The sequence below is a fragment of the Hippoglossus hippoglossus genome, chromosome 15, assembly GCF_009819705.1.
Source record: "Hippoglossus hippoglossus isolate fHipHip1 chromosome 15, fHipHip1.pri, whole genome shotgun sequence".
NCBI classification, from domain to species: domain Eukaryota; kingdom Metazoa; phylum Chordata; class Actinopteri; order Pleuronectiformes; family Pleuronectidae; genus Hippoglossus; species Hippoglossus hippoglossus.
In genome coordinates, this window is record NC_047165.1 from 9,532,444 (window position 1) to 9,552,013 (window position 19,570).

The following is a 19,570-nucleotide window of genomic DNA, read 5'->3' on the forward strand; positions in this document are numbered from 1 at the left end:
AAACATCCACCAGGTTATAAGCATTATTGATGTGGGGACAATCTCTCCTTTCCATTTGACACTTAATGCAGCATCCACTTTAAAGAGCAGAGGGAGCCGAGGAAATCAGAAAATGCTCCGTATTGAACAGTTACCACTGCAAAGTGGAGGCCCACTGTCAGTTTTCACTTTAAAGTGTATTCAGAGTGGATTGTGAGGTTGAAAGCTTTCTTAGCACTTATAAAGAAGACATAAGTCCATGCAGCGTTTGAGCTCCTCAGAACCCAATCCACACAGAAACCTACTCTAAACTTTGCATTCACAGCATGAAAAGGGTCAAAACTGCCCACACGCAGAGAACTCATCAAATCCTCATAGTTTGTTGATGCCGATGTCCAAAGCTATTTTACCAGCCTGACCAAACCCGGCAATTAAATATCACAGGCTACGGCAAACAGAATCGTCCCTGCGCTCTCCAGGGAGCCATCCCCACAGAGCTCACTGTTGATCTGCTGATGCTCTCTAATCCCAAGGATCGATGGAAGGAGCCGCTGTATTTCCCAAGATGCTGCTGTGCCTCTGACCAAGTTACGAGGAAACGAGCTACTTTGGTGAACCAGGCTGTTCACATCAGTGCAGCAGCAGTAAAACAGAAAACGCGGAAGACAATCCATGTACAGTCAAAGAAAAGATGAATAAAACATCAATTTAAAGATTTTTAGTTACCCCTTAAGACTCCTGATGGAACTTGAAGGCAGCTTTAGGACTAGCTCGGGTGATGAGGATGTCCCTATTGTTTACTGCTGTGTTGCTATTGGCCATACAGACTGCTGGGGGGAACTCCCGTGATGCACTGAGCACTTCTGTCTCTTTCTCATGTATTTATATCACACTACTGCATGCACTTTGTGTTTTCTCTCTCCCGCTGTGTGTGCCACTCTTTACTCCCTTTCCCTCTCCCTGTGTGTCCTCATTCTGCAGGTACCTGTGACTCCAGAGCTGCAAGATCCAGATCTGCCCCCAGCATCCAACAGCTACTCCTACGACTATTATTATTAGCAGTGGTCCTTTAGTAGTAATATCTGAATTATTATCCTGACTACTATTTGTATTTATCGTGGTCCTTTTCAAATTGCTGTTGTAAGGTTTAATGTTTAATCATTGATTGTTTTTAGGATTGCTTTAATGTCAGTAACAACTTGTTGTTGCTGAAACAACCAACCAACCCACCGACCCACCAAACCATAACCTCTTTGGCAGATGTAATAATAAAGGAACATGCTGCAAATACAAAAGACTGAGACAAATAGAGATGTACGATACAACAGTAAATTATAACAGCATGCAAGTTTACAGGGGACACTAAAAGCTGCTAATAATAAGGTTATTGTCAGACACATAGACTCTTATAATATCTGATGGACAGAATCAGACGAATATGATTAGACATAAATCTTGTTCGAACATAAATACCTGGTTCACCTCTGGATGTACATTTGCGATTTCCAAGTGAACACATTGTTCTCTGACCACTGATAAAGGTCATATTGTTCTATAAGTGTCAGGTCAGCTCTGTATCAACAATTGCCTCTTGGTGTGGAGCTTTACCTGTGAGTTCTAATAACATACACAAAGTGGGAGATGTAGGTCACAGGGTGTCATGGCTGTCTTGCGAATAGCTACAGTGGGTCTGAGGCCTACCGTGAAAGTGTAGGTCATCTGCTTCTCCCGATCCACGGGTTTGAGGAGCCTCAGGTACCGGATTAGCCCAGTTGGGGTCAGGCCAAAGATCGTAGTGTAGTCGTTCAGGGTAATCTTCACCATGGGGTCTTTTGTCTTCCAACAGAAACACATACAAAAATAAAACAGGTTACCATGACGACAGGAGTGTTTCATCATTCCCTTCCAAGGCCACAGCTGTGGGGCTGAGAAAACCTATCAAACAGTGCATTTTGATTTGTCAAAGAGTTGAGAAAGTCTAATGTCTCGCTTCTGCCTTCAGAAACCAGCGGAGAGGGAGCTGGAAACGGACGTAAAAACCAATGTGTGCAACAGGGTTATATCACTAAAGACAGAAATGAAGGAAACGTTCTCTGCCAAAACAACACAGACCAGTTTTTGCCTTTGTTCCTGTTTAGTGAGCACGTTAACTTCTTTTAAAAAAAAACAAATAGGCCTTTGATGGCCTGGGTTCTGGGTGTCCAGACGTTAAACAAGCTTGAGAGCATCTTCTAAAAAGAGCCATCGGCCAAAGATGTATCATCACTGCTGCAGTCAGACTGCGTTAGCAAATAAACCCAGAGTCCATTGTAGTCCATCGCTACGAGTTGGCTTCGATTCACGTCCATCAACGAGTCCTCTTAGGAGGGTTCCAGTAAACATCACGACTGGGTGCCTTATTGATTTTGTTATCTCTGTTTGCACTCCTCTTTGATTTGTTAATCTTCTCCGAAGACTGAGTAAAGGGATATTTTGAAAGATGAACTAAAAGAAGTGGTCATTTGTTTTGGCAGAGTGTGTGTGTGTGTTGTGTGTTTTCACCCGTTTCACCCACAACTCCATCAGTGCAGTTGTGCAGGTTTGGAGTTTAGAGCTTCTATACACAGTGGTGGTGGGCGAACACACACAAACACGCACAGAATTAATCACACAGTTTGTTAATTGTGTCAAATAAATATGTCAAACACCCTCCCCCACAATAATCTATTCACAAAACAAAAAAAGCTTTTGAGAGTAAAGTTTGTGGTCAAAGAGAATAATTGCATATTTTTTTGTCTCATGCAACTGAAGAAAACCACAGCAAAGAATATTCATCTGCAAATAGAGACGCAGCACGGCAAAACACACACACACACACACACACACACACACACACACACACACACACACACACACACACACACACACACACACACACACACACACACACACACACACACACACACACACACACACACACACACACACACACACACACACACGGGTACAAAAGTCAGTACATCAGTTAAATTAGTCTATGTGGACACCCGTCATTACCGGAGACCTGCTCAGTATTCAATTCACTGTTTATGAAATTTTGAACTGAGAGAAAACATATAATTTATCCGATTGTGAGAACAATGGAAAAGGTTACAAATAATTTTGTTTTCTCCAAAATATAGTTTCAAAGTTGATAATTCTATGTTGCAGATATCTCCAGCTGTGATGAGTGCTCTCAGTTTGGTTTTGACATTTCACAACGCGATGCAAACGTTAACAGTAGGGACGGCCAGAGTCACGTTGCAGCGAGGGAGTCAAAGCTTTTTGAAATAGATCAGTATCAACTATATGAACCTATCCACTTCTGATTGTTTGTTGATTGTAATTTGTTGCGCTCAGGGAGGGCAGCTGTCGAAGCCATTTCAAAAAGGTACAAAACACTGCAACCAGCGTCATAGTGGAAGATTAACTGAAACATTAGTTTCAATGAGCGATACCCATATTGACAGTGTGCCACAGTGGGAAACTTTAAGGTACACCGAACAAACAAAAGAAAACAAATGCATTTTAATCCATAGCTTTTTGTTGGAAGTGGGAAATGAAGAGAATCTAAATCCTGTTCAAACCCTCCTGCAGCAACTCCACACTCTGACTCTTCTCTCTCCAAAAACACTGAACAAGTATTCTAAGAAACCAGTTAACGATGCAGCGTTAATGCAGAGCTATTAAGCCATCAAATTCCGAAATTATATCTTTTACTGATATAGACGTAGGCCTAGTTTAAGCTAGTAAGTGTGCACAGTGCCGCTGTATTATGCAGGGAAATATAAATATTGGATTAAACATGGTATCAGCAGATATATATAATTAAAAAACGGGGAAAAAAACCCCTCAAATGTGAGATTAAGAGCAAAAAACTTGATCTTGACATCCCTATAGTACAGTGTGTGTGTGTGTGTGTGTGTGTGTGTGTGTGTGTGTGTGTGTGTGTGTGTGTGTGTGTGTGTGTCACTGCAACCGAAAACAACCCCTTTACCTACAGGCGTTTCACCAGGATCCAGCTACAACAAGGGGAAAAAAAATACAGCAGGAAAAGACTCATTAATGTGTTACTCTCTGTGAGTACACAACAAACACGCAAATAAATGTGGGTCTTCGATCAATATATAATCAATGCACTATAAGCTTTCGTGTTTTTATGCACACATGCATGGGCGGACATGTGTAAAGTGTAGGCAACAGTGAGCACAGGGTGATAAAGTCTCTCTCTCTCTCTTTCTCTCTCTACCTCCTCAATGTCATTATCCAGAGCGATGACTCCCAGCGGGGCGGTGAGGTTGGCACTGGCTGAGATCGTCGTGCCCACAGGGGAGGACTCACTCACGTAGCCCTGATAGGTGGCAAACTGGAAGTATGGCGCCTGGTTGTTCTCGTCCAGGATTTCGATAATGAGGTCAGCGTAGGCTGGGAGGGGGTGACCGTTGTCCTGTTCAGCCTGGAAAAAAGGGCACAGGAGAAAAAGTCAGAGTCAGTCTCTCTCTATATTGACTGTATAGTACTAAGCAGTACTAATAATTAGTAGAATGATCTAGTACACTCAGGGTTATGGTGGCAAAAGGGCGACTTTGACTAAGGAGGTAGAGACAGCTGGTGGTTTGATCCCCAATTTCTATGTTTTCTGTGCTGAATTGTCCTTGGGTAAAATACTGAACCCCAAATTATCCTTGTAAGCTTGGCTGGCAGTGAGTGATCGAAAGAAAGTTCTGAAATTACAGGGACATAAAAGGTGAAACATCTCTGAATGTTATTTCAATCACCAAAAAAAAAGCTATTGACTAAATTCAATCAGGGGTCCACTGGGGGATCAGTAGGTAGAGTGGGTCTTCCACTAACATGAAGGTCAGTGGCTGTTGGAATAAATTTAGGATTAGGCTTCAGTAATTACCTGGAAACTTAAAGCGAATACCTTAATTTCTAGGGTGTGGGCCGTAATTAGCGGCTCTCGCTACTCTGTGGAACAGTTGGTGATTGAAAGAAGTTCAATGGAGATATAACGAGCTAAGTCAAAGCCAAAAGTCACCACTTAACTAGTCTTAGCTTTCAGTTTTCCACTGCTTTTTGTGCAAACTCATCTGATTTCACTGTGCTGCTGTACAGTGTCTCTATTTTACCCTAAAAGCTCCAGAATAAACCACGGCACTGTTATATATGATGGAGTCCCACCTGACACCTCTTCGGCATGAAAATATCCTTCCCCGAAAAACAGACATGCGGCACCAAGCCATGGAACAAAACCTATTTAAGTGTCAACTCGCACGTCTGCTAAAGACAACCATGGAGGATAAATAGTGAGTGAAAGTGGCTGAATCGAGTAAGCCTTGAGAAAACCTGCAATATTCTCAGAAGAAAATCAGCCATTCCTACTACATGAACTCAACAGACTTTGTTAATCTATAAAATATCACAACAACCTAGGACATGAAGTGGAGACAGACATAGTAAATGTTACAACACAGATTAAACATAAATCCCCAGAGCTCTCCGAATAAATTGCACGCAAGAAATATTGACTCACCTGCCTCCAAAAATCTCCTTCTGTTTGTGTGACATACAGTTTAAACATCAACTCAACTGCACTGCACAGTCACCAGAATTTAAATATTCCAGCACAGTCGGTGGGTGACAGGGCTGCTTGGGAAACGCGGTGCACAACCTCGAATCGAAATATTTGTTGTTGTCTCAGTGGTTCAATATTAAGAGGCTGCACTTGAACCCAAGTTGAGTCTTTCTACCACTGCACAGCGAGACCAAGCCAGATGGCTGCGGCCTGGTCAGACTGTCACTGCGATATTTCCCCTCCTATGCACATATGTCACTACTGCCTCCGACACAGGGAGGCTTCAGAGACATTGTGGCTTTGAAAATACAGATGGAGAGGGGGAGCGAGGCCACATCAGTTTTGGCCATGACCTGGAACAAATTCCGCACATTAGCTCGACTTCGCTGGGCTTGTGTTGCAGAATGCCGATTGTAATAGAAGAATATGGTTCTACCGTTAAATATGTAAGTGCAGGCGACAAGAAACGTGACGTCTCGTTTATTGTCTTGTGTGCACAACACGACTGCAGAGCCCTGCTACACACTGTGGCAGCATCCAGCTGTGCTTCACTCCAGCTGAGGTTCACACCCACTTCACCTTATTGCCAATGCCCTCACAATGTTACACCCGACTATCTGTCCCAAACATCATCTACCTTTTTCCTGTTATCTGTGCGATAGTAAAGAACAACCACACTGCGCTGACCCACAGATGCAATCTGTTCAGTCTAACACCAGGGGGAAAAGTGCTGTCATTGACAGACAAAGTGAAAGTGTAAGTGTCTGTGTTTGTCTGTGTTTGTCTGTGTGTGTGTGTGTGTGTGTGTGTGTGTGTGTGTGTGTGTGTGTGTGTGTGTGTGTGTGTGTGTGTGTGTGTGTGTGTGTGTGTGTGTGTGTGTGTGTGTGTGTGTGTGTGTGTGTGCATGTGTGTGTGTTTGGTGCTTGGATGTTCTTGCTTTTTCTTGACATTCACACAAACATTTGTGTGTGCGCGAGAAAGGAGCAGGTGTAGGATTACAAAGTTCCCCGGTGATTTAGCTCTTTAGCGATGCCCCTATTTCTGGGAGGCAGCGCTAAATGACCTGTGCTCCGTTGCTACGACACACAAGCCTGCAGGAAAATTCACTGCTACCAAAAGTCACTGTTTATCGCTCAGTCTTGATTCTCCTGCGGTGGCTCCATCATCCTTAAAGTGTCATTCTGCATCTCTATGCTTTCTTTTTTTCTCCAGTTAACCAGATCATTTCTCTCCATCTCCACCTGCCTTTGTCACTTGTCTTCATTTCATCCTCGACATCTTGCTGGAAACCATCAGGATCAGTGATGACTTTTGAAAGGTAACAAATGTGTTTTCTTAAATATAAATATGTTGGAAATGCAGCAGCTCGTTCCACCATTAGCTTTATATCTCCTAAAGCATTAGCTATGTAGACCGCATACTGTGCTGCATCAGAGAGCTCCAGATACCAAAGTCTAATTCTCACTTTCCTCCTCCTCTGAGTCCTGGAGCAAATGGTTCTCCACCTCTTTATAACTGAGGTAGATAAGGCTCCCTGCCGTCCTCCATACACATCGCTATATCTATCTTGGTCTTTTCCTGCCCCCCCTCCACCTTTGAACTGTCCTCTAGCTTTTCACAATCCTCTCCGAGACATGCAAAATGCCTCTCGTATGCTCAACCCCCCCCCCCCCCCTTCCTCTTTTGGAGATCAGCTCTTCCCTCTCGTCTCTCTGCTCCCCGGCCATCCTGGTAAACAGCAGGTTACACAGTGCTCAGAGGTGTCTCCAATTTAGTGACGGGTGGATGGAAAGTTCGTCTGCACTGCTGCTCTCCACCAGCAGCAGCGCGGAGGCAAAGCCTGGCTCTAAATTAGGATTCACGAGAGAGCAGCAGCACGTCCTGCTGCTAAGTCCATCAATCACAATATCTTTTCACACCCCATCTCCAGAGCAGCCACAGATAAGGTTAATGGTCTTCAGGAACAAGGTTATCTGGGTGGAGCGCATGCTTACGTTTTTCCAGATATGAGTTAAACTTGAATGTGGCACAAGTGTATTAAAAATTTAAAGAGGGAGAGTCTGTGTTTGCAAATGTGGAGGCAGAAGAACGATCAATATATTCTACATTGGGCTGAACTCTGACAATCAGTCTCTATCTCAGATTTGTTTTTTTCCACCAGCCTTGCAGGACTCTGCTCATCTGTGCGTTAAACACTAACAGATTATTGCCATTTTAGTTCGTTGTAATTCTTTACAATAGCTCATCTGTGTTGGTTTTGGTTCAATAAAGTCACACAGTAAATCTATGACACATAACTAGAATGACACTCAGTACAGCCCATATCTCCGCCGAGGCCGAACAATCCCAAATTTCACCCACTTAAAGATACACTCACTCAGTTCCCTAATCATGCCTGATTTTTCATCATGATCAATGAATTATTCCCTAAGATCTCTGAAAATGTAAAAAAACTGTCTATCTCGCAATGTTGAAGAAAGTGATAAAAGATTCCTGGATCCGCACCAAAACTTGAAGGCATCCTTCCACCAAGTTCCGTGGTACTGATTCTGTTTAGTAAGTCAAACTGAGATTCACTGTTTACCTTGATGATGAGTGTGAAGCGTTGATAGACGTCCCTGCTGATTGGCTGAAGAACATGCAGCTCTGCAGTGGTTCTGTTCAGGGAGAAGTACTCTGGATATGTGTTTGGATGACCTGCAATTAGGAACAACAACAGTCACACAAGTGGATTTCAGTGAATTTTAGGATACAATCAAGAACTCAAAAGTCCAATCACTGTTTACAAACTGAATCAGGGAACATTGAATGTGTAAAATCAGTGGAGAGATACGTGATGAACCTACCAACCAGGATGAAGTAATGAATGCCAGGTCTGTCTGATGGAGGCTGTATGTTTCTGTCCATGTCCACAGCTCGGATCGATGGGGTCACATTCAGTGGGTTGAGTTTGCTCTGCAACAGGTGAAGGGGGATTCAATCAACAAGCAGATGCAAATGTTTTTTACTTGTTGACTGTAGCAGAGATTTATCTAGATTATCCACTAAATTAACTATTTCTAATTTATCCTTTTAAAAAAGGATATGATCTGCCCCGGGAAAATACTTTGTGTGCTTTTTATTTTTTATTTGAGTTGCACATTTACTGCAACTCTGCTCCTCCAAATAAAAACACAATTCTCTAGAGAAGTTGCCCCGGCCTCTCCTCTTGACCCATTAAACAATTTTCTGCTTTTAAAGGGATGAGAGGAGCTTCTGTGATTGAGTTCTCAAAGTCACGACCACAGCTTCACCTGCTGATACTGTATTTCTCCTAGTAACGTCCTCCTGCCTCCACATTGTGCCGTCCCATTCTGGGAAAGCTCTTGTGCCTGTGGTCACCAAAACTGGTAGAAATTTTAAAAGTGGAACCACTTGGAAAAAACGACGGATTTCTAGAGTTTTTAGTGATACAGGTCGTGATCACGTGGTCCCTGCAGTGGAATTATTACCACAAGTTCAATCTCCTTTTCAGCTGTTGTGAAAGTGTCTGATCGCAGAATCTCCTGTTATGTCCATATGTCAAAGGCAACGTCCGGTAAAAGTCTGAATGGACATTTCCCAGAGTCATTGAGCTATATTTAAAAAAAGGCTGAATATTGGGACTTCAGGGACTTGTAAAACAATAAATACATAGTTCCTGTTGTAGACCAGTGCCTTCGCAGTTATAATCCACCGCTCACTGGCCAATTATAAGGGTATTAATATGCCAGCGCTGGATCGATTTCTCATCAACATGCTTCTAAACACGGCTAATGGAGCTGCACATCAGGGATTATGTGTTTGTGTTGCTGTAGGCTACTTCTCCTGGTCATGCATACACCGACATCATCAGCACTAATTACCCGGCTCTGCCTCTACACTTTTGCATTGACATATGGCTAATATGTCTAGCACATCACATTTAAGAACACCTCTCTGCATGCAAAATGCCTCCATATGGCTAATACAGTATGTGTGAGTAAGAGGCCTGTGCTAAACTTCCTTGGTTAAGACAGACACATGGCTAACAGCTCTCTGGCAGGAAGAATCCCTCCCTGAGGGGGTATATTTATATCCCTCCGCTCTGGAGTAATCCTTACAGCCCTCCCCAACCAGCCCTCTCGCTTTTACAATGTCTGGAGGTGCGCTAAATCAAATCCCCCTGGCTCTGCACAATGATGATTAGCTATAATACCCTCCTCCAGCAGTCATTATCCAGGGGACTCCAGAGCCCACATTATATCCCCACAGGGTAAAAAATAAATACAGATCAACTTAATAATGCCTGTCTTGCCATTGTGATTAATTACAATACACTCATCAATTATGAGAAGGCAAATCTCCCCGTGGACAGATATGTTAGAAGAATGGTTGCACAGCAGAATGGAAACAAATTACAGGCCAGCAAAAGCTGATTGGAAATTACAAAGCTAATGTAATATATATATGTTTGAAAGGAAAAGAATAGGAGGTAAAAGTAACGACAGGCTGACTCAGATTTAAACACTGGAGCTATTTCAGAAATACAACATAATGTAATAAAGAGACGTTCTGGAGTAATATAGATACACTGAAGGTAATATCACTGTAACACGAAGGAAAAAGAAGAGGGAGAAAGCCCAATATTTTCTCAAACTGATGAACCAGCTTTGATTTGTGTAGCTGGAGCTCCCCGGCCCTGCATACTTATGAGTCTGCAAACCTTTTATCATAAATTATGAATCACACCGGCAAACTGTGAGCAGAAAATCTGGACAATCAGCCACGACTCCCCCACAGACAAACACCTACACGCATGTTCCTGCACAGTCAATGTACAGTTTTGGTCTTTCTCTGGTAACATTTGACTTTCTCATTCAATCCATACAGCTTCCATTGTGTCTCTGCAGCTGGCTTCTTATTCCGTCTCTTTGTGTGCAATTACGTTCAATTCAGTTCTGCTTCCATGTTCGAAACACCCCAGTACACTTGATGCAGTCTTTTCCCAATAATACTCTTGAAGCGCTATTCTCAGCCGTGTGTTCCCCATAATTTTATCACGCTTGAGTTGGCGGCAGTAATCAAACTATAAGTTGGTTTGGCTGCCTAAAATAAATAACTACACTGAAAAAAAGTTAATTTTGACTGCATTTGTAGAGCAATTTCACTCATTAGAATAACGGATTCGTTTACATGACAATACAATAAGTCTTTTACGTTAACCACCTCAGATGAGACCCGTGTGATGACGGAGAAAACGTGTAAACTCCGCACGGTTATGCAGAGATTCAGAGCCGTTACCGCTCAGAGAACACTTTGCTGACACCAATCCATCCCAGTCACTAAATCCAATCAAATTCAATCCAGACGACTCCGGCCCAATCCAATTCAACGCAGTTTAATCCAATAGTCTCGTATGGCCGAGACAGCTGTCGAGGACTGCGGCTATAGTGCAGAAAGCACCGAAAAACAAGCAACAGAGTGGTGCTTGTGTTGAGATTGCTGTTTCCAAAAGGAAGAACAACAACATTGTATCTTTTAATACCGTGACTGAGAAGCCATGAAGGTGCAGTCTGGATCAGCTGCTAAATACACTTGACTCTAGGCAAGCCAAAATCAATAATTCAGCACAGTTCACTTCAATGTATCCTAATCCCAATCCTTTAATGCAGAGAGACACACAGGGTATCTGCTATACTTTTCTGAAGAAAGACAAACTATGAATAAATCAATGTAATCTGCCTCTTTTTCTCTCCGTTCCGTCGATATCCCAGGTCAACTCAGCCTCCAGCTCTAATTTCCAGTCAAATGGACCAGAAAATGCAGCTGCAACTGCCAAGCTGCGACGAAACGGCAAAGTTTACTCTGCATCCAGGTGTGGAGGCAAAAACAAGGTGTGGGCAGACAATTAGGTGATTTAAAAGGTGTGACATTGTTTAGTTTTCTAACAGAAATGTAGCACAAATGAATCACAAATCTGAAAAGTATATAAACAATGCACATGCGCCCTCAACAATGACATGCGCATACTATTATTTACTACAGAAGGAATTCTGTTAGAATGACCTTGTGTCCGCACTTGCACGTCTACCTACCGGTTCAGTGAATTCTGGGATAGCAACGTGGTAGGTGATGGGGTTGCAGTCGCGGGTATTGTTCACCAGAACGCAAGGGAGGAACATGGGGCCCAGGTCGTCTCCGTCCAGGACGTCTACGGTCAGCGTCGTGGTCGCTGTCCGCCTGTTGGGAGGGTAAGGGGCGCGGTCCTGGAAGACAAACATATGCTTTCAATTTCAACCTTCAATCATTCAGGCACTATATCACTTATCCTTTGAAGGCTGCAGGGAGGCTGGGGCCAATCACAGCTGACATTGAGCGAGAGGTGGGTTGGACGTGTTGCCACAGGGTGGACATATAACAACTATTCACACTCACATTCACACCTACAGGCAAGTCAGAGACGCCAGTTAACCTGCAGACAGAGGTCTCGGCCAGCTGGCAAGCTCAAACCCAGAGCCTTTAATGAGGCAACCGTGCTAACCGCTGAACCACAGTGCCGCCCATACGTCACACACCCGAATGATTTGTCGCTCTGCGTTACACACCACTCAAGCTAAAATCAATATAACATGTAAAACTATAAAAGCTGTTCCTCAGCATATATTACATCTGTGGTTTGTATCAAAGATTTCAGTCAACCATCGGATTTATTTCTGTTCGTCATTTAATTGGCTGCAGAGGAGATTACTGGAGGACTTTAATTTGTAGAATATTATACGTGCTTTTTTCCGAAGTTTAAATCAGTACATTTATAGGAGGTCAGCTAACGTGTTGAAAAAAGTGGTATCACAAGAGGTCATAGTCACTGCTAAATACATATTTATTTATCATGCAATAAGTAAAACCTTGATTATATCATGAAGATAAAAACATCAACACACAAAACGTGAAAAAAGATTACAGAATTTCCAATTAAAAAGTCCAAAACAAAAAGTTTTAATTACCACAACAATAATATCTGTAAAACCATGTCGTTGGCTGAGAGCTAATTGAGTAGCACTTGTTCATGTATTGGAATGGAAAAGATGCAATGATGCAAACATATCCAACAACAAACCACTTAAAACCGGATAGAACAGGTCTAGTCCTCAACATCCACCCAATCTTTCCTTCTTTTACGGAAGTAATTAGAAATATACACGCCCTTACAGCATATATCCTAAAAAACATCCAGTTGTGGAACTGTTGCTTCCCCAGTTTGGTAGCCGGAGAAGTGAGCAGCACAGCACTTCAAAGATTTGTGTTGTCAGTGTAATTGAACTCTTGACACAAGCAGCGCAGCCGTCCTAGTAAATATCATGTCTTGCTTCTTTCTCCCCGCTCAGATGTCCTCTCCCAAGAGAAAATGAAATCTCCCTGGAGGACCCCTCACCAGGCTAAAGAGCCGAGTCTCCTGCTCCCTCGAGCAGAAAATGGAGAGAATGGGAGATGAGTTGACTGCTCAATGATTATCTGTGCTGCAGTGCTTTAACTCTCCCGTTTTACATCATACGGTTTAACATTTGACCACTGACTGTTCAGGTAAGAGAATCATGGGACATATTTACAATATAATAACTTTTTTGTTAATCAAGCTTTCACACAATAAGGTTTAGAAACATGAGATTCCACCCTTGTATCTTAGTTTAAGTCAGATTCAGCACATAAATGTCTTCATTATAATTCATAGTGCTTTAATGTTATCATTAGGATTACTTGTCTTACAATATTTTCTCTGTCATGTTGTCCCACGAGAGCGTGAAGGAAAAATGTCCTCCAGTGTCCTCAAGTTATATCCATCATTGAATCAACTTAGATATAAAAAGCTTCTCAGACTGCAAACACTTGTAACGTCTCAATGACAGCTTCAGTTCATTTTGATAAAACACGAAGTTGCAATGAAACCTCAGAGGATTCTATCGCCTCAGTCTAAATATCGCTTAAATAAAGTTAAACAACGTGTTTGTGAGATGAGTGACCTCTAATTAGTTTTTGTTAACATGTAAAAAAGAAAAACCTCTCACTTGTAGAAGAGGATGTACATCAGACCTTGCCTGAACATAGAAATCTGGATGTAGACATTATGTGGTGTAAGAAGTTAAACTCATTAAAGCAACTACTGACTTTGTGAGAAAAAACCTAACCTGTTACCTAAAATAACAGAAAACCCTAAATGCAGAGAAAATAATGTTACTCCGTGTAGGGCTTGATTTTCACAGTTTAACCATAACCTCTATTACAAATAACTACAAATACAACCAGACGTATAGAACTTGAATTCAGAAAATAAAGATAATTTGTGTAAAATGAAAACAGAAATGAAAATTGTTTCTGCATTGTTTATTCTGTAAAGTAAAAGGGTAAATAAACGCTGGTACCATTATGCCTGTGAAAGGCTCATTTTGGCAAATTCTTATTGGCTAAATGATAAATGATCAGGCTCTGCTGCATACCACCAGTTTGACTGTTATCAGGCCATTAAAAGGGGATTATCAACGTGCATATGGGCTCCTATGGGCCGACTAAACCCACTCAGGAGGCTGTTATCACCTACTCATTTAATTGATTGAGTTGGTAGAAAGAATATGTGTGAAAGCAAATGCTTTAAAACAAAGCACATCTCCAGATATCAGTCTTTTTACTTCAAGGTCAATGCCGAGGTAGACAACTTCAAAGAAAAAGAAAAAAGGAAAAGGTTCACTTACATTGGCTTGGACCAAAACCAGGTAGCGGGTTCTCTCCTCATAGTTTAGCCTCTCTGCCAGAGTAATGTGTCCTGACAGGGTGTTAGCGACACTCACTGTGCCGTTAGAGGCCTGAAAGAGAGAGAGGGTCCATGTGATAAAACAAAAAGGAAGGTGCATGTGAGCAAAAAGCCATGATTGTTGAAGAAATTTACAATGGTGTAGAGGGTGTTTATCATGGCGTGACTTGTCCATATACCGGGTCATTGGGGTTGTAAAGGATGCTGTATTCTATGTGTCCATTGGGCCCGTCGTCAATGTCCGTGGCGCCGTTGTTTCCTGCAAAGCCAGTGAAAATGGTCGTTCCAACTGGTGTGAGCTGGAGGGAAATATGAGGAAAAAAAGTCAACGGCTCAAACAGTCCCCAGTGATTACAACATCTACTTACAGCAGAGAGAGCCCATGCACATACTCCGCACCATTAGCATACAAAAAAAAAGAAAGAAACATAAAATCAAACTGGTAAAACGTTGCAGTCAGCAGCAGACTGAAGGCGTTTTGCACACTGCTGACAAAATAACAAAAAGCAAGTATGAGAACCACTGCTGTTCCCCAGAGCCCCCGGCAAAGTCCACAGGACCAGGCAGTGGGCAGTCGCGCTCGTTCACAGGAGAAGTTGACAGCGATGGAGAATGACTCACTGTACTGTTGGGGCAGCTGCATATGGCTACGATAACACGCTGTGACAGGGGTTTCTGAACACGCAGGTTGCACAAGCTGTGAACAACGCAGACGAAAGACGCGGTTGCCTCGAACTCAGCGGGGGAATTACCTTCTAATCTGAAAACACACGACTATAAAGTCAGCGTTTGTGATGCATGGTCTTGAATCGTTGCTGGTGATGCAGGTTTGTTTTGGAGGAACCTACTGGCTGACATGAATACATAGTCTGTGTCAAATGGACAAACCTGGAGGAAAGAGAGCAAATATTTTGACTGTAAATCTTGCCGGAAATTGGCATTTGGTCCACTAAAAATGAACAAACAAAACTTTAACAACCACATAGAATATAATTAACTCGTAATAAACAGCTGCAGGCAGTCAGATAGTAAATTAAAGGCTGAGTTAATGACAAAACCTGACTCCTGAGGACTTTCATCCGACAATTTATGCAAAAGCAACAATGAGTTCCATTTTAATGATAGAAGTGCCTCATCTGCATTCATTTGGGGGGCGTGTCCAAATCAAAAAATAAAGGTCGGAAAGGACTGAACTGTGTCTTTATTATTCATGAATGTGCTTTCCGTGTAGCACTCAATAAACCCATCAGAGTGCCATCTCTCATTCCATTTAAAAGCCAGATGCACCTGCACCTTTGTGGACTGCAATTATAAGGGATGATTTGCTCTCTGAAAAGTGAAAGCGAGCGAGCACACCATCAGTTCGTGCACGCATGCTGTGCACCCGCCCAAGTAGGCGCATGCTACCATCTTGATATTCACCTTTGAAAAGAACGCCAACGACTCCAGAGGGTTTTTGTTGGACAATCACATGCGGTCTCAATGATAGCAACCAACCCACAATGCAGCAGGCCACACCTCAATTAGAGGTGCACGTGCCCGTTGGAAATTTGAACAATGTGGACGCTGGACAGAAAAACTGTATTGCTATGACTATCAAAGGCACGTGCATCTGGGGACACTGACATGAATGATTTTAAACCCTATACTAAATACACAGCCTGCCCCAATTTTCACCTGGAATGGAACCATTTCTCGATTACATTGATTTGAATTATAAATCCTGCAGAACCAACCACCTCACCTCATTTACTGCCACGTAATAGCGCGGCTGCTGAAAGCGAGGAGTGTTGTCGTTCTTGTCCCGCACGACTATCCGCACCTCGTGCAAAATGATGGTACCGACCAGCTCATTGGTGCACTGGATCTGGACCACAATGGTGGTGATGGAGTTGGGAGGCTGAGAGGGAGACAAACAGAAAGACATGTAATTAAATATTACAAAATATATATTAAATTCTTACTGTAGTATCTGTATATTAATTGTGAATTGACTTTTTTCCCCCAACATGTAGTCCTACAAGTGACTGGGGTCATAATAAAATAAATTGAGATCCCCCTGACACTTTAAGCCTCAGTAAATGAACAACACATACAAATGATGCTCCAGGTAAAAGAAAGAGGGGGAGACATCTACCAGTGGTGCCATCAGAACCAATTTACTTAAATTAACTTGTTTCTTGGTGAATAGTATCCTGACCAAAAAACAACAAATACTGTTAAATTTTCTTACTAATTAGATGTCTGCATATTCTGCTGCAATTGTATTCTACTTGTGTGCCGTGTTCTGTTCTATATTTACTGGACTGCAGTAGCTTGTCTCGTTGCCACCACTACCTGTCAGCCATCGTCTGAATTTAGAAGCAAGGATGTACTTGCCCTACAGTCCAATGCTGCCTGACTACACCCCCCCTGCTCCTCTGCTGTTGTCATTTCACCCGTTAATTGGCCATATTTCTGAGATATTCCCATTAGCAGCCTCATGTCCAGCTCCCTGGCTTTAGTCTGTCTGATGTAACCGCATGCTTCAAAAACAGCTTCTTTCCCACACCACTCAGAACACTTAACACCTGGTGCCAACCCCCCCGCATCTCACACCTGATACTGGACCATTTAGCTTGATCTGTATGCACCGCAGGTTGACTGGAGACCTTGGGGAACTGAGCTTGACATATTACATACAGAAGGTAACAAATGTGTCTGTAGGTATTTATTCAGTTGCTATATTTAGCATTAGGGGTAAGATATCATGCTGTGTTGACATAAATTGCCAGAAACGCTGTTGCTTGTATCTTGTCTTTGTAGCTAAACAGTGAAACACATCACATATTCAAATTTATTAGCCCTGAGGGCTTTGGATAAAAGCATCTGCCAAATGAGTAAATGCATATTTAGGTGTTAATGTAAATTCATTTTCACAATCTTCAATGAAAGACGCAAAGTGAGTAAAAAATTACAACAACTGAAAACATAATATTCTGTAACCAACATTATTCTGAATATGCTATTATTGAAAAGAGCAATTTGGAAAGAAGTGTTTTGCCGCTCAATGAAAACACTGCCCCCTGTGATGCAGATAATTATACAATCATTTTTAAAATCTTCATAGCATTTGCGCTTTAATTATAAATTTCTTTGAAACTCAATAACAGAAAATTTGCTAAAGTGAACCTCTAACCACAAGATAAATGAAACATTTAAATAGGTTTCATGCCATTGACATTATTTGAATGGCCTCAGAAATTACAACATTGATGACTAATCAGTAACTTTAGAGTGGCCTGATAGAACTGAAGTGAATAGAACTAACTTAGTCATGATTACCATAGAGTCAGATACTGTGTGTAGATAGAGCACTTGAACATGAGGCAGGTGAGAGAAAGAGCTTCGGAGAAATTCATACATGAGGACAAAATGATGGAAAATACATATTGATTCAGTACAATTCTTTGAAACACGCGGACACGAGTGTGACTTTCTCCCTTGCAGAGCGCCATCAGTGTTGTGTACTCACATCTCTGTCCAGCACGCGTCCGGTGCTGTTGAGGTAGAGCCTCTGTCGCGTTGGGTCAAGAATCACCCAGTAGTCGTAGTTGTCCAGTAACAAGAGCGAGATGGTTCTGCCTGGGTCTTGGGGTCGACCGTTTATCTGCATGTTTCCCACCAGAACTGTACCTGTGAGGGCAGAGCAGTCTCCATTTAATGAACAGAACTGTTGTAGAAAGACCTTCACCGTATTGTTCTTACGGTACAGTATTAAGGTAACTAATAGAGCATGTCAAAAGACTTTTGTTCCCACAGATTGAAAATGTTTTTTAATTTCTAAAAAGAAAAACCAACAAGAAAAGGCACTGGATGATTTTGACATAACTAGTTCAAAAAATTTGCTAAAAATGAATATAATAAAAAATAAAAAGCCAACAGGTTTGTCCCCACGGAGCATTGTAGCTCTTTGACGGCTGGTTTTTAATACATTTTTGTCTATATAAATCTGCAGCTTAAAGATTTCCACACATTTCTTTTAACTCTACACCAACACTGACCACTCAGCAGCAGCGTTTGAAGACTTTGGGAACACTGCGTTAGATCTCTGAAGACAATACCGCATGGTATGTCTGTAAAATTATCGTTGAGGGCAGCAACACATGGTTCATATTCCACAGCTTTTAATCAGTGGCTGATTAAACTTTGCCACGGCGGCGGTCCTGTGAGACAACACTCCCAAAGCCGGTTAAATCTGAGGATTGCTGGACTCCTAAGTGGCCAAATTAGTGGATTTATGAAATAACTGGTGGTTCACTCCTAAAAGGAGGAAAATCCAGGAGGAGCAGTGGTGAAGCATTTTAATTGAGATAGGTGGTGCACATTGGAATCTTGCACCACTGCAGTTTCCAAAGTTTCAATGGAAATGATCAGAGAGCCGCATGCATACTGCAAAGTTGAACAGATTAACTGATGTGTTAAACAATACAAGAGTGAGAGATTTAACTGCAGCAATAAACAACCACAAATGATGCATGAAATTGGAAAAATGCTGATGCCGCAGTCTTGAAATACTAATAATAAGACTATGTTCACACTGGAGGCCTTAATGCTCGGTTCAGATATTTATGTAGCTGTTTACACTTTAAAATTTGGCCAGTATCAGACTCCAATGTGAACTGGTCATGGCCCTGATGTGACCCGCATGCGCAGAAGAACGAGACGTCACACGCAGCTCGCTATGTACGGAAGTAAACAAGAAGAAGACGTAGGTAATTAACATAGAGGCGTTATTGTGCCGTGGAATCAGGCGAATGTGGGGGCAGATGATGAGTAGGAGAGCTGTAATTATGGAGCAATGGCTGCTACTTCTGTACAGAGTTGTGTATGGATGCAGGGATCGTGACGTGAATGGCTTCCATGAAACAGATTTTATCCGAAATTTCCAGATGTCAAGGGCTCTCCACAAGAGCTGCCCTCCCCTTCGCCTGTGCATAATTATGAGGAATAAGAGACGTAAAAATCACATTGAGTACGGGTCATAGGGCTGTTCAGACATTCAAAAAATCGGATCTGTATCTGATTTAGAAACCCGTATAAAAGTGGCCCAAATCTGATATGAAAAGATTTAGACTGTCATTGAAACAATCTGATCTGGGTCACCTCGGCCCTCTGAGTGAACGTAGTTTTAGTATCTTTGGTCGGTGCAA

General features: G+C 42.2%; 1 protein-coding gene across 6 annotated transcripts in view; it reads right to left on the reverse strand.

The window, feature by feature from the left end:
• The window catches only part of pcdh15a (protocadherin-related 15a), a 196,498-nt gene that overhangs the window by 86,195 nt on the left and 90,733 nt on the right, over positions 1-19,570 (reverse strand). For all 6 annotated transcript variants that reach the window (XM_034608853.1, XM_034608851.1, XM_034608852.1 and 3 more), the window contains 9 exons: positions 17,893-18,053; positions 16,123-16,278; positions 14,558-14,677; positions 14,320-14,430; positions 11,671-11,841; positions 8,422-8,530; positions 8,160-8,272; positions 4,247-4,453; positions 1,681-1,815 (listed from right to left, as the gene is read on the reverse strand). In XM_034608853.1, the coding sequence (XP_034464744.1) occupies positions 1,681-1,815; positions 4,247-4,453; positions 8,160-8,272; positions 8,422-8,530; positions 11,671-11,841; positions 14,320-14,430; positions 14,558-14,677; positions 16,123-16,278; positions 17,893-18,053 (1,283 nt within the window). The remainder of the gene's footprint in view (positions 1-1,680; positions 1,816-4,246; positions 4,454-8,159; positions 8,273-8,421; positions 8,531-11,670; positions 11,842-14,319; positions 14,431-14,557; positions 14,678-16,122; positions 16,279-17,892; positions 18,054-19,570) is intronic.